Here is a 13,064-nt window from a genome sequence, read left to right as displayed (position 1 = left end):
ATAAAAACAGATACACAGATCAATGGAACAGAATAGAGAGCCCAGAAATAAACACATGCACTTATGGTCAATTAATTTATGACAAAGGAGCCAAGAACATACAATGAGGAGAGTATAGTTTCTTCAATAAGTGATATTGGGAAAACTGGACAGCAACATGCAAAACATGTAACTGGACCACCCATACAAAAAAAATAACTCAAAATGGATCAAGACTTGAATGTAAGAACTGAAATTATAAAACTCCTAGAAGGAAACATGAGAGTAAGCTACCTGCCACTGGTCTTGGCAATGATTTTTTGGATTTTACACCAAAAACAAAGGCAACAAAAGCAAAAATAAACAAAAGACTACATCAAACTAAAAAGCCCCTGCATAGCAAAGGAACCCATCAACAAAATAGAAAATCAATTTACTGAATGGGGGAAAATATTTGCAAATCATGTATCTGATAAGGGGTTAACATCCAAAATATATAAAGAACTCATACAACTCAATAGCAAAAAACCAAACAACCTGATTAAAAAAATGGGCAGAGGACCTGAAAAGACATTTTTCCAAAGAGGAAATGCAGATGGCCAATAGGCATTTGAAAAGATTCTCAACATCACTAATCATTAGGGAAATGCAAATCAAAACCACAATGAGATATCAACTCACACCTGTTAGAATGGCTATTATCAAAATGACAAAAAATGACAAGTGTTGGTGAAGATGTGGAGAAAGGGAAACCTCATGTGCACTGTTGATGGGAATGTAATTTAGTGCAGCCACTATGGAAAACAGTATAGAGGTTCCTCAAAAAACTAAAAATAGTACAACCATAGGATGCAGCATTTCCATTTCTGGGTAATTATCTGAAGAAAACAAAAACACTAATCTGACATTTAAGACATTTAATGGACAAGTAATGTCAAGCTACTTTTACCCTTCTCCTCCTGTCTAAAGTTAAAACAAGAAGTAAGATCTCCATTTCCATAAAAACTTATAGCAGATGTATTTCCTGGGCTCAAACTACAGTTCCAGCAGTATTTACCAACCTTAATGCAAGTGAAAGGAATTTTCTGTGTTTCAAAATCATTTGTGCAACTGAACTGTGCAAAAAGAAATTTCCATATTCCAAAATCCTTTTACTTCCACCTAACCTTCAATTGGAAGTGATTAATTTGCAATGAAACGACATGCCAAAAGGCAAATATCAAAGGAGGAATCTAACAAAATTCTATAAATGCCTCCAAAGAGAGGAATATGCTCAATTAAAATTATATGCTTGTAGAATGATATATTAGCATTTGGCAGTACCTATCTGTGTGAAAAGATATTTTCAAAGATCATGAAATATATAAAATCTCATTACAGATCAGAACATTTTGCATTCAATTATTATCATAGGAATACTAATTTTGAACACCAATTAAGCAAAATGTTATTTCCGAAAAAGAATTCAATTCTTCTCATTAGTATATCTGTATTACATAAAACGGTACTCAGTTACTACTACATATTGAACATCATCAGTGAAAAATTTGTGGAAATTTGTTTTCTCTCGTTATAAGTACCTAGGTAATAGCCTCAATTTTGTCTGCTGACTTGCAAATTTTACTACCTGGTCCCTTACAGAGAAAGTCTGTTGATCCCTGATCTAAGTCAGTGGTTTCCAAAGCAGTTGTTCACCAAAATCCCCTGTATTAAAAAAATACAAAACTGCTTCATCTGTTAATTTTTTAGCTACACAGGTAGGTTGTCACCATTGGTCTATAGTTACTCCATCCCTGATCCCATTTATCATGAATCATCTTACAGCTGCAACCATTACTATCTTAACTTTTAACAGGGAGAAACAGAGGATTAATAAGTAGAGGATGCCTACAATTTAATAAGCAGGTCGTTGACAAAATTGGGTAAAACCCTTAGGATTCTTGATCTCTGATTATTTTGGTCCAATTAATTAAAATACATTTATTTTATTTTATTGACAAGGGACCCAGAGAAACAATTTTGAAAAACAGGAGTATAAAGGTAGAAGAGTAAAATATTATTCTCCTCAGCTTAATTATAAAGGCAACATTCACTTTATATCTTTAATGAATACTAACAACAGACCTATTAATAAATTAATTCAACAAATATTTATTGGATGCTTTTTTTATATATATTCAGACACTGTTCCAGGTGCTGGGAATATAGCAGTAAACAAAATAGACCAAACTCTCTGCCTCACATTTTAGTGGATGGAAAACTATAACATCTCTATAATACCCCTCCCAAATGGTCCAAAGATGTTAGTAAATAGCCTTAGGGTTCAAAACCTCAATTTACCACTATAGGAGAGAGGAGGACTAGTGCAAATGTAAGATAAGTTTTTATAGCTGGTGTTAGCAAGATTAGGGAGTCCTGACCAATGACTTCAATAAAGGATAAAGTGTGAGGCTAGGTCATCAACAGAAAGTGACAGGGTTGGACATGTATGTGTGGGGCGATGAGTATAAAACAATGGCCACTGTTCAGTGGGTCCCCCAGTTTGTTCAAATTGACATAAGCAGCTACAAAAATTCAGCATCAATTTTCTACTACCCCACTCACACTTTTTGGTGTGATATATTTTCTTCTATTTTCTACACAATCTTTTCTCAGACTGAGGGCGTAAAGCTCAAACTTGGGTTAAGGTAATTAATGATGGTCCTCCTATGTTGAATATCACTTTTATCATTCTGGAGTCTTTATTATGGTGTGGGTAAGGGATGGTTACGTTCACAGGGATCAGAATAGATTAGTAGACAAAGGAGAGATTTCTGTGGAAATCATCTTAATCTTAACATACGTAACAGTACCAGGATCTAGGTAGGGCATCAGAGTCTCCTGACACCCATCACTGACAGCCTCCTTTTTATAATGTGACCATTTAGGGGGAACACACAATGCAATGTATTACAGTACAAAGAAATCATTGAAGCACCTGCAGCACTGCCTGGTGCCTTTGACTCTGCAGTGGGCATAGGTTAAAGGGGAAAGAATAGTGAAGAAAGAAGGAACAGACTCTACTGCAGTCAGTAACTGCTGATTATAAGTCAGTCACTCCTACTGCTGATTTATAAAACCATCTTCTAAAACTCCATCTTTCCTTTCAAAACACTTAGCAAATTCAAAAGAAAAAATACTTCATCTGGCTGGAAGTTTGGGTCTTTGTCTGTATAAAGGCAAAGAACTTTGAAAACTTTGCTTTCAGGAATGAAAAGTTTTGCTTAAAAAAGTCTCTATGAGGGAGGAGAAAACTCACCACTCAGCTGCTGGGCCACAGCCAGGCGGCTGGGCTTCAGGATGAACTGGCATTGCATCTCTCGGGGCAGCTGTTCCATGAGGAAGGGCTCTTGGAAGTTGGAAGGTGTGGGGCAATCCTTTGATCCCTGCGTCAGGAGTGTAGTGTCTCGAAGATGGCTCATTTTAATTCCATAGGGATATTCATGCCCTACACAGAGAAAAAATCTAAACATAGACTTTAGGCTGACTGACACCAAGAGTGTGTGTGCTACATACTGGAATGTACTGCAATTTGCTCCTGGGACTTTTGGTATAAAGAATCCTTTTTTGACTTAATGATCACCATGCACACTCTTACAGTTGGAGACCAGTGCATAATGCAGCAGCCCAACCAGAGTAGTCTTGTTTTTTTTTGGAGAGGGGAGAAAAAAAAATCAAAGAGGAAAAAAAATCTTTAAAGAATATCTTATTTGGGAATGCACAGATTGTCTTTAAGTTGCATAATGTTGACTCTTCCTATGTTCACATCTGAGAATATTTAAAGGTATTCTAGTTTCTCCTTTGACACTAACTATATCTGCAAATCTTCAGCCAATCCTTGACCTCTGATTTAAAATATTTACCCTACCTACCACACAGCATTATAAGGATCAAATAAGTAAACATTAGTAGTTAATATTATTTAAATAATAAGGCAGAAAACTATATATTTCAAGCATCACTATTATTACTATTATTCAACACAAGATATCTTTCTGAAAAAGACATTTTATACTGTTTACTAGTTATATAATTAGAGTTACTCAAGACTCATTAGGACTGGTTTGTTTGATTTACGCTTCCCTCCCACCACTGTCCTCTGAGCAATAAGCAATAATTAGAAGGAAGACTGCAGGGTATCAGAAAAAGAGACAAGATTCAAAAAGAAATTTTCAAACTAGAAAAACTAAACCCTGGACATCTGACTGCAACATGATTTTTTGCTCTTTAATACTCTTAAGTAATTCTATTTTTTAAATTAATCCTCACGTACCATTATGCCATAGACTTAGTTTACGTTTTAAAGAGGGTAAATTCTCTTCTATTCCTGATTTATCACTGAATGTAATTCAGTGAACTCTTCCATTTCCTTTCCATCTGGCATAGGCATACAATGTCAATGTTCCATTAACATCAAGTACTACAGCAACTTTCAGGGATTAAGGCGAAAAAAGGACTTCTATGACAGCAATAAAGCAAAATCAATTTAGCAAAATAGCCAATAGCTAATCTACAACTGAAGTTTACAAGGCATGTTAAAATATGCAATGGAGAACTGTTGCTAAGTAACAATCATGTCCCGTGTCCATGTATTTTTTTAGTGAGAGTTAGAAATGAGCTTGAAGCTGTTTAAGTCTGAGAGTTACCATCTATATAGTTTTAATTAAATTAATATATTTTATTAAAACAATTATTTTATGTACTCATTCGGTTTTTAAACACAGCTTTAATTGTTGCTCATTGACTTTTACAAAAATGACAACATTAAGAAACTGGAAATGCAGTGAATTTTGTCCCCAGCCATGTGCACAATGACTTGCTTTACTTTAAGTCTGAGAATATACATTTCATAGAACAGTTTGGTTTTAGATTATTCAGATTATTTGAAACCTGAATTACACAGTAGTGATCTCACAGGTAAATGAAAGGATTCCATGAGATAACTCATATGATATGCTTTGCCCAATTCTGGCAGGATAGTAAGCATTTAAAAATTATTAACAGAAATCATCATCATCACCATCAATCATCAATGTCATCATTTCAAGATCTGCTACAGATACTGTCCCTTATTGTAATTGGTTTATTTCTGTTAACCACACTGAAGGGCCTCACTGATCAAGAGTATTTTTTAGCTAAATGATTTAAATAAGGTGAAGATGTAACCTATTTGCCAATAATTCTTCAAAACAAATGCTGGAAAATTTTGCTAGAGAAGTAGCAAAGTAGTTAGTAAAGTAGTAGTTATTGCTAAGTTAGTCAGTGAAGACTAAGAATCTAAATGGTTTAATTTCATTGTCTTTATGATGGCTAGGAAAGTGCTGGGCACAGGGCAGGTGTTAAATACTCACTGATATTGATAGATTGAGGCATGATTGGATTATAGATAGTCTTCCATAGAGACAAGTAGTAGGTAGGAAAGGGAACAGGGAATTCAAAAACTAAATATGAAAAATAAATATATAGGGAAAAAGGAATACCAATACATATTGCTTTATTTTGGAAAAAAAATTAAAAAGGTTGACAAGATAGTGCTTCTGTAAAGTGAAAAAAAAAGAAGAAAATTTACATTTCTCTTCCCAACTATACCATTAGCTTCTTGAATGAAGAGATATTATTTGTCTGGCACATAGGAAATATTTGATATTTATTAAATTAATATATAAATATTATAGAAGATTAATATTTAATAGTATTGAAATTTAGGACCATATGACCAATTCTCTGACACATTTAGAATTATAATTAAAACACAATCAATCCTATCTTATATTTTCATAGAAACTTACCAATAAGTGGGTATGGTGCCTCTTCTTTGCCAGAATTGACCCATAACTGGTACTCTCTCTCAGAGCCCTTGGAGATAAAAGAATTAACAATAATTCTTTCACATTTGGTCAATGAATGAGGATACTTATTTTTTTGGCAATTTTATGTTTTGCAAAAAAGAAAGAACAGAGACAATATAAATGCTTTTCAGGTTCATGGGGGTGGATATGGCCTTTGAAGATGGCAGTGCTGATTCCTACAAACCATCTCTCCCTCTCTAATCTCCAACAGAGGACTAAGGAACCCTGCCCTTTTCCCCTAGGGATGACTAGGGATCCATGAACTGCAATAGAATCAGGCCCTCACTATTATGGGTAGCCCACAGAATATGAAATCATATATATGCCTTTTTACAAAGTAAGCAGAAACTTCCTGGTTTTCTAAAAGGTAAATCTATCTTCTTCAGAGTCCTGCCTTCTGCTATCTCTAAACTTCTCAGAGAATATTGGACTTAATCTCCAACATGTTCCTGCAAAGACAACCTTGTTATCCAGAAAGCCACTACACTGCTGTGTCTGTGATGAAAAAGTAAAGTCTCAAAGGCTGATTATTAGCTTAGCTGCTTCTGAGTGGAAGAAGAATGACCAACGGGCTTTGAGGAGAGGAGACAGGTAGCTGTCACAATCCACACTGGCTTTATTTTGGGCAAGTCCAGGCCTAGGGACAGAAAGGACAAGAATTCTGTCTACAGAACAGGCCCAGTTATGGGGAACAATGAAACTGTTCACTAGCAGAACTACAACCCAGCAATATTGAAACTCCCACTTGAAAGAAACAATACTAAATTATACAGACTTTGCTGTATCCTCTAGAAGATAAAGCAAAAATGTTTTAAATGAAATTACAACAGACTGATAATATTTAATATTCTTGCCTTTATCTTCTGATTAAAAATCAGGACCCTGACCTTATAATGGAGGGTCCTGGCTAGGAGATTACCCCTCCCAATACCCTCCCCTACTCTGTCACTTCCTTCACTATCCCCTAGTCAAAAAACTTGTATTGCAAACAGGAAGAGCAATCTAACAATGATCATTTCTTTTTTTTTGGTAGTGTTTGAAAACACCTTAATAATCCCTTAGAACAGTACAGCCAAACAGCCTCAATTCCTAACTATATTGAACAGAAATATTTTTGGCATGATGAGATTGATCACTTTATCCAAAAGGAAAGCATAAATAAGAAAATGAGTCATGTCATTAATTAATCTCTCTTCCTTCCCTTAAACTACTCATTCTCTTCCAATGTATAATTATATAAGCTTAGAAATCAATGCAGAGGTGCCTGCTTTATTCAGTGCATATATATTTATTTACATCTTAAATATATTATTAAATTTCACTAAAATAAATCAGATCTATTATTCTAAATTGTGGTTGCCCTGAGTTCTTAAGGGCTTATAATAGCAATGTGTAAAAGCAATCTGAAATACAGTTAAGACTATGGCATATCTTATATATATGTTATGTCACATCTTAGTAACACCATGTTTTCATACTTATAGAGAATCTCACTCAAGAAATGGTGTTGTTCAAGTTCTTCCTTTAGTTCCATCCTTCTGAAAGTCATTCCCTTTAATACAAGTACCTACTGTGTGGTTTTTATATACTGGTAGGGAGGACATGAGAACTTTCTGATTCTTTTTCCCTACCTCATCCTCAAACATTCCAATCTTCCCTATTAATAAAATTTCAAAAACTCATCATTGCCCCATGAAACAGAAAGAAGCAGAAGCTAAAAGCAAAACTGGGGAAAATGTGGTGTCCATACTAAAAGTCTTTAAATCCATGATCTAATTCAAAGCTTACTTTTAAATTTACAGATTCAATAGGAGGTACCATCTACTTTATCCTCTGGACCTGCAGCCAGTGAATATGGTTACTAGCTATATGTTCTTTATGTAAAAATTCTACTGTAGAGCAGATCCTTCAGAATTCATAATCCTAAGACTGATTGACTCTTGGGATAAGTGAATAATTAGGTAAGGAGGAAGAACCAGGAGAGGAGATAGGGAAAGGATAGTCATATAGTGATAAGTGAGAAGGGGGGAAGGAGGTTGAAAGGAGAATTTTATGCCAAAAAACTCCCTAACTGTATATGTAGAGCATATAAAATTAAAATGCATATTATTATCTCTCTAAAATTATAGTCTAATCTTATTATGCTTTTCAATTCACACAGGTTATAAAATGGGAGTGGAAGAAGAGCACTCAATATTAAGCTAATATTAAGACTTTACTGTCCTAGGCAAAAGACCTGTACTCTGAAAATTATAAAACATTAATAAAAGAAACCAAACATAAGGCAAATAAATGGAAAGATAACTCATGTTCACTGACTGGAAGGATTAATATTGTTAAAATGTCCATACTACCTAAAGCAACTGACATTTAATACAATCCCTATCAAAATACCCATGACATTTTTCACAGAACTAGAACAAATAATCCTAAAATTTGTATGGAACCATGAAAGACCCCAAATAGCCAAAGCATTCTTGAGAAAAAAGAACAAAGCTGGGGGTATCATGCTCCCTAGCTTCAAATGATACTACAAAGCTACAGTAATCAAAACAGTATCATACTGGCACAAAAACAGACACAATGCAACAGAATAGAGAACCCAGAAGTAAATCCACATGAATATGGTCAATTAATCTACAACAAAGTAGGAAAAAATATACAATGGAGAAAATAAAGTCTCTTCAATAGTGGCATTGGGAAAACCAGACAGCTGCACATAAAAACTGAAATTAGAATATTTCCCCTACCATGTACAAAAATAAAGTCAAAATGGATTAAAGGCCTAAATGTTAAGACTGGAAAACAAAAAACTCCTAGAAGAGAGCACAGGCAGAACACTTTTCTTTTTTTAACATCTTTATAGAACACTTTTTGACATAAACAGTAACAATATTTTTTTTTGCATCTATCTTCCAAGGCAAATCAAATAAAAGCAAAAATAAAGAAATGAGACCTAATTAAAGTAAAAGATTTTACATAGCAAAGGAGACCACTGACAAAACAAGAAGACAACCTACAGAATGGGAGAAGATATTTGCAAATGATATGACCGACAAGGGGTTAATATTCAAAATGTTTAAAAAGCTCATACAACTCAATATCAAAAAAACAAACAATCCAATCCCAAAATGGCAGAAGACATGGATATTTTTCCAAAGATGACTTACAGATGGCGAGCTAATAGGCATATGAAAAGGTGCTCAACATCGCTAATTATCAGAGAAATGCAAATCAAAACAATGAGATATTACCTCACACCTTTAAGAATAGCTATCATCAAAACAATCACAAGTAACAAATATTTTCAAGAATGTAGATAAAAGGGAACCTTTGTACACTGTTGGTGAGAATGTAAATTGGTACAGTCCTTGTGGAAAATAGTATGGAGGTTCCTCAAAAAACTAAAAATAGAATTACCATAAGATCCAGCCATTCCACTCCTGGGAATATATCCAAAGAAAACAAAAACACTAATTTGAAAAGACACACACACCCCAATGTTCACAGTGGCATTATTTATAATATCCAAGATAGTGAAGCAACCCAAGTGTCAGTCAACAGATAAATGGATAAAGAATATGTGGTGTGTGTGTGTATTTGTGTGTGTGTGTGTTTGTGTATATGTATAGTGGAATACTACTCAGCCATAAATAAGAATGAAAATTCTGTCATTTGCAACAACATGGATAGATTAGAGAAAGACAAATACTGTATATATTCATTTATATGTAGATTCTAAAAAATAAAACAAACAAACAGATATAACAAAACAGAAACAGACATACAGAGAATTAGTGTTACCAATGAGTTGTAGGGTAGGAGGAAGGGCAAGATAGGTGAAGGGGATTATGAGGTATAAACTACTAGGTATAAAATAAATAAGATACATGGATGTAGTACAGTACAGGGAATGTAGCCTATATATATATATATTTTATTTGGTGGTACGTGGGCCTCTCACTGTTGTGGCCTCTCCCATTGCGGAGCACAGGCTCTGGACATGCAGGCCCAGCGGCCATGGCTCACAGGCCCAGCCGCTCCGCGGCATGTGGGATCTTCCCAGACCGGGGCATGAACCTGTGTCCCCTGCATCGGCAGGCGGACCCTCAACCACTGCACCACCAGGGAAGCCCTGTAGCCAATATTTTATAGTAACTTTAAATGCAGTATAATCTATAAAAACATCAAATCACTATGTTGTACACCTGAAACTATTAGGTTGGCCAAAAAGTTAGTTTGGGTTTTACCATACGATGTTACTTAAAAAACCAAACACACTTTTTGGCCAACCCAACAATGTTGTAATTCAACTACACTTCAATTAAAAACAAAACAAAACAGGGCTTCCCTGGTAGCGCAGTGGTTGAGAGTCCGCCTGCCGATGCAGGGGACATGGGTTCGTGCCCTGGTCCGGGAAGATCCCACATGCCGCGGAGCAGCTACGCCCATGAGCCATGGCCGCCGAGCCTGCGCGTCCGGAGCCTGTGCTCCGCAACGGGAGAGGCCACAACAGTGAGAGGCCCGCGTACTGCAAAAACAAACAAACAAACAAAACAAAAAACAAAACCCTCGAAAAGAATAAAAAACTTTACTGTCCTTATTTTCTACATTTCTGGGGACAAAATATGACTGGTATCTCTAATAATCAGCTGTCTTATGATGGAAGGGATAATATTTATAAGAATCAAAGTATCAAAATTTGTTTTTAATTAAGAATATCTAGCAGAGTAACTTACAGTTATCCCTAGCATTGGCAGTGACATGTTGATAACTTCATTTGCTGTATCTGAATTCGTTACTGTTATAGTTTTAGACTGTGGAAAGAAAAGAAATAAGAAATACAGCTATAAATAAAGAATTTTAAAACAGGTGAACAAATAATTATTGTCAAGAGATTATCCACAGGCAAATCCTGATTTCAAGTGTTGACAGAGTAAAGCACAACTTAAGTAGAACACAAACCCTTGATAATTTACTTTCATTCCATATTATGCCTTTTAATAAAACATCTCTTCCTCTTAAAATAAAGAATATATGACTCAAAAATATAAGAACTTAAGCCAGAAATAAAAAGAATAAATATATTTCAGAGAGACAGGACCACCCTCCCAATCAAACAAACAAAAATAATCAGTGAGGTTGGTCCTCTGCATCATGTCCATGACTATTTCCATTAAGCATTGTGCAGTAAAAAAGGGAGAGCATTAGATTACTTTCTATTTCTTTCTGAGTACTGTTTTCACAGTGTGGGTTTTCATTTCTTTGTATGGTAAAGTCAGTTCAGGTAAAATCAGAGTAAGAAATGGTTACAAAAGACAACTTTAAAAAAACCCCACTATTTATTGAGCACTTTCTGTATGTCAGGCACTGTGGCTGCTGAGATTTTTGTTGTTGAAATCTTTAGAGGCCTTAAAACCAATGGGCCTAGCAAACAAATTGAAAATTTTAGAAAGCTCAATTCTGTTACCAACTCTGCCACTGAATAGGGTATCTATAATAGCCCTATGCTAAATGCTAAACTACATTGAGAAATTACTATCTAAAAATAAAGAGTTCACAAGAAAGAGAAATGGAATTAACGAGATTCCGAGATATCTATAGAGTTCACTGAACTCTAAATAGACATTATTTAAATATAAGACAATGCTATGCTATCAAAAAAGATATATTAGGAGTTTAGGATTGACATGTACACACAGCTCTATTTAAAATAGATAACCAACAAGGACCTACTGTATAGCACAAGGAACTCTGTTCAATACTCTGTAATAACCTAAATGAGAAAAGAATTTGAAAAAGTATAGATACATGTAAATGTACTGTGTAACTGAATCACTTTGCTGTACACCTGAAACTAACACAACATTGTTAATCAACTATACTCCAATATAAAATAAAAATTAAAAAAAGAAATATTTACTATGCACATAGGGGAGGTTTTACATATTATAATTATTGGATAAATGAGCAATTAGTGCTGTGTCCCTGATAAGGCTTAAATGGCATGAATAAGTAACATAAATGGAAACAAAATGATCTAAAAATAAAGCTAAGTGAAATCTACTGATAACTCATCACTTATCTCTCCATTACAGTATTTATTCTCTATAAGCCTACTACTTAACATGACAAATTGCCTCAAGTTTGTTAACTGATTTCAAATGGTGTTCCTTATAGCTCCAAGGATTAAGCAAAAGTATCTCAGAAATGAACAGGGAAGGCTCAGTGTTTGTCTTCTACCAGAATGGCAGAGATGTTTTACATACTGGGCTTTAAGTTGAGATAGACTATAATGAAAGGCTTCTGCTTTTTTCTTTTGAGTCTGAAAACCCTTTCATTTAATTTAAAGAAACACTCTATAAAGTCTTTTGTAAAGTGAAGGATCTACCCTGTAATACTAATAATCACTCCCAATGTACCTGGTTTCTAAGATAATGATTTTTCTTAATATTAGGTATATATGTTCAAAATAATAATTATAGGCTGTGTTTTTTTTTTTTCCTGCATGCCTCTCGGGTAGACAAAACAAATGAATTTTAGCAGATAAGTGTTCTTTGCCTCGTAAACAAATAAAATAAACAGACAAAACTGAGAATGTGGCTATTTATTTTCCCATATTAGCAGAATTCACTAACAGGTTGCGCATAATCAGAGGCCAAGGATAAAGAATGCTTCTCATACATGCACTGCTATTTGGGGGGAATCACTCTGCAAGCAGGGCTCCCTGAAAGGAGACTCTTGCCACGAAACAACTTCAGAGAGCAAAGGACAGTGTGTCATATCATCATGGACTTTAACCAGGGTACTAGTGATAAAACAGAGCACCCAATTCAGCCAAATCTCGTCTTCTTTTCCAAAACCAGTCCTTTCTCAAGAACACACTTTCCATACACTGAAAGTGTTGGAAAAAAATTCAAGGGTTTTTCCATGAAAATCCTGAATGTAACCAACTGCCATAACAACTAAATCAAAGCTGGCAGAAAAAGTGGTGCTTTTTTCCACTTTACTTTGCTACAGAAGATGTCTGTAGTCTCATAGCATACACATTTGAGCATTTCCCTCAGGCAATGACATCTAGCACTCATGTCAGAACATTTGTATGACTTTTGCCCAAAACATAACTGTTTTGTACTACATATTTTTCCACACACAAAACTATTCTGTGTGATCTAGGGCTGCTATGAAGTGTGGCAA

The 13,064-nt window shown here is 34.9% G+C and overlaps 1 protein-coding gene across 1 annotated transcript in view; it reads right to left on the bottom strand.

Annotated features, from left to right (window-relative positions):
* The window catches only part of ARHGAP20 (Rho GTPase activating protein 20), a 148,972-nt gene that overhangs the window by 24,764 nt on the left and 111,144 nt on the right, over window positions 1-13,064 (bottom strand). Inside the window, exons 7-9 of the mRNA XM_065882256.1 lie at window positions 10,607-10,684; window positions 5,808-5,874; window positions 3,278-3,466 (exon numbers count right to left, since the gene is read on the bottom strand). Of these exons, the coding sequence (XP_065738328.1) occupies window positions 3,278-3,466; window positions 5,808-5,874; window positions 10,607-10,684 (334 nt within the window). The remainder of the gene's footprint in view (window positions 1-3,277; window positions 3,467-5,807; window positions 5,875-10,606; window positions 10,685-13,064) is intronic.

The sequence above is a fragment of the Phocoena phocoena genome, chromosome 8 (genome assembly GCF_963924675.1).
Source record: "Phocoena phocoena chromosome 8, mPhoPho1.1, whole genome shotgun sequence".
NCBI classification, from domain to species: Eukaryota; Metazoa; Chordata; class Mammalia; order Artiodactyla; family Phocoenidae; genus Phocoena; species Phocoena phocoena.
This window is presented reverse-complemented; position numbering and strand designations above follow the sequence as displayed.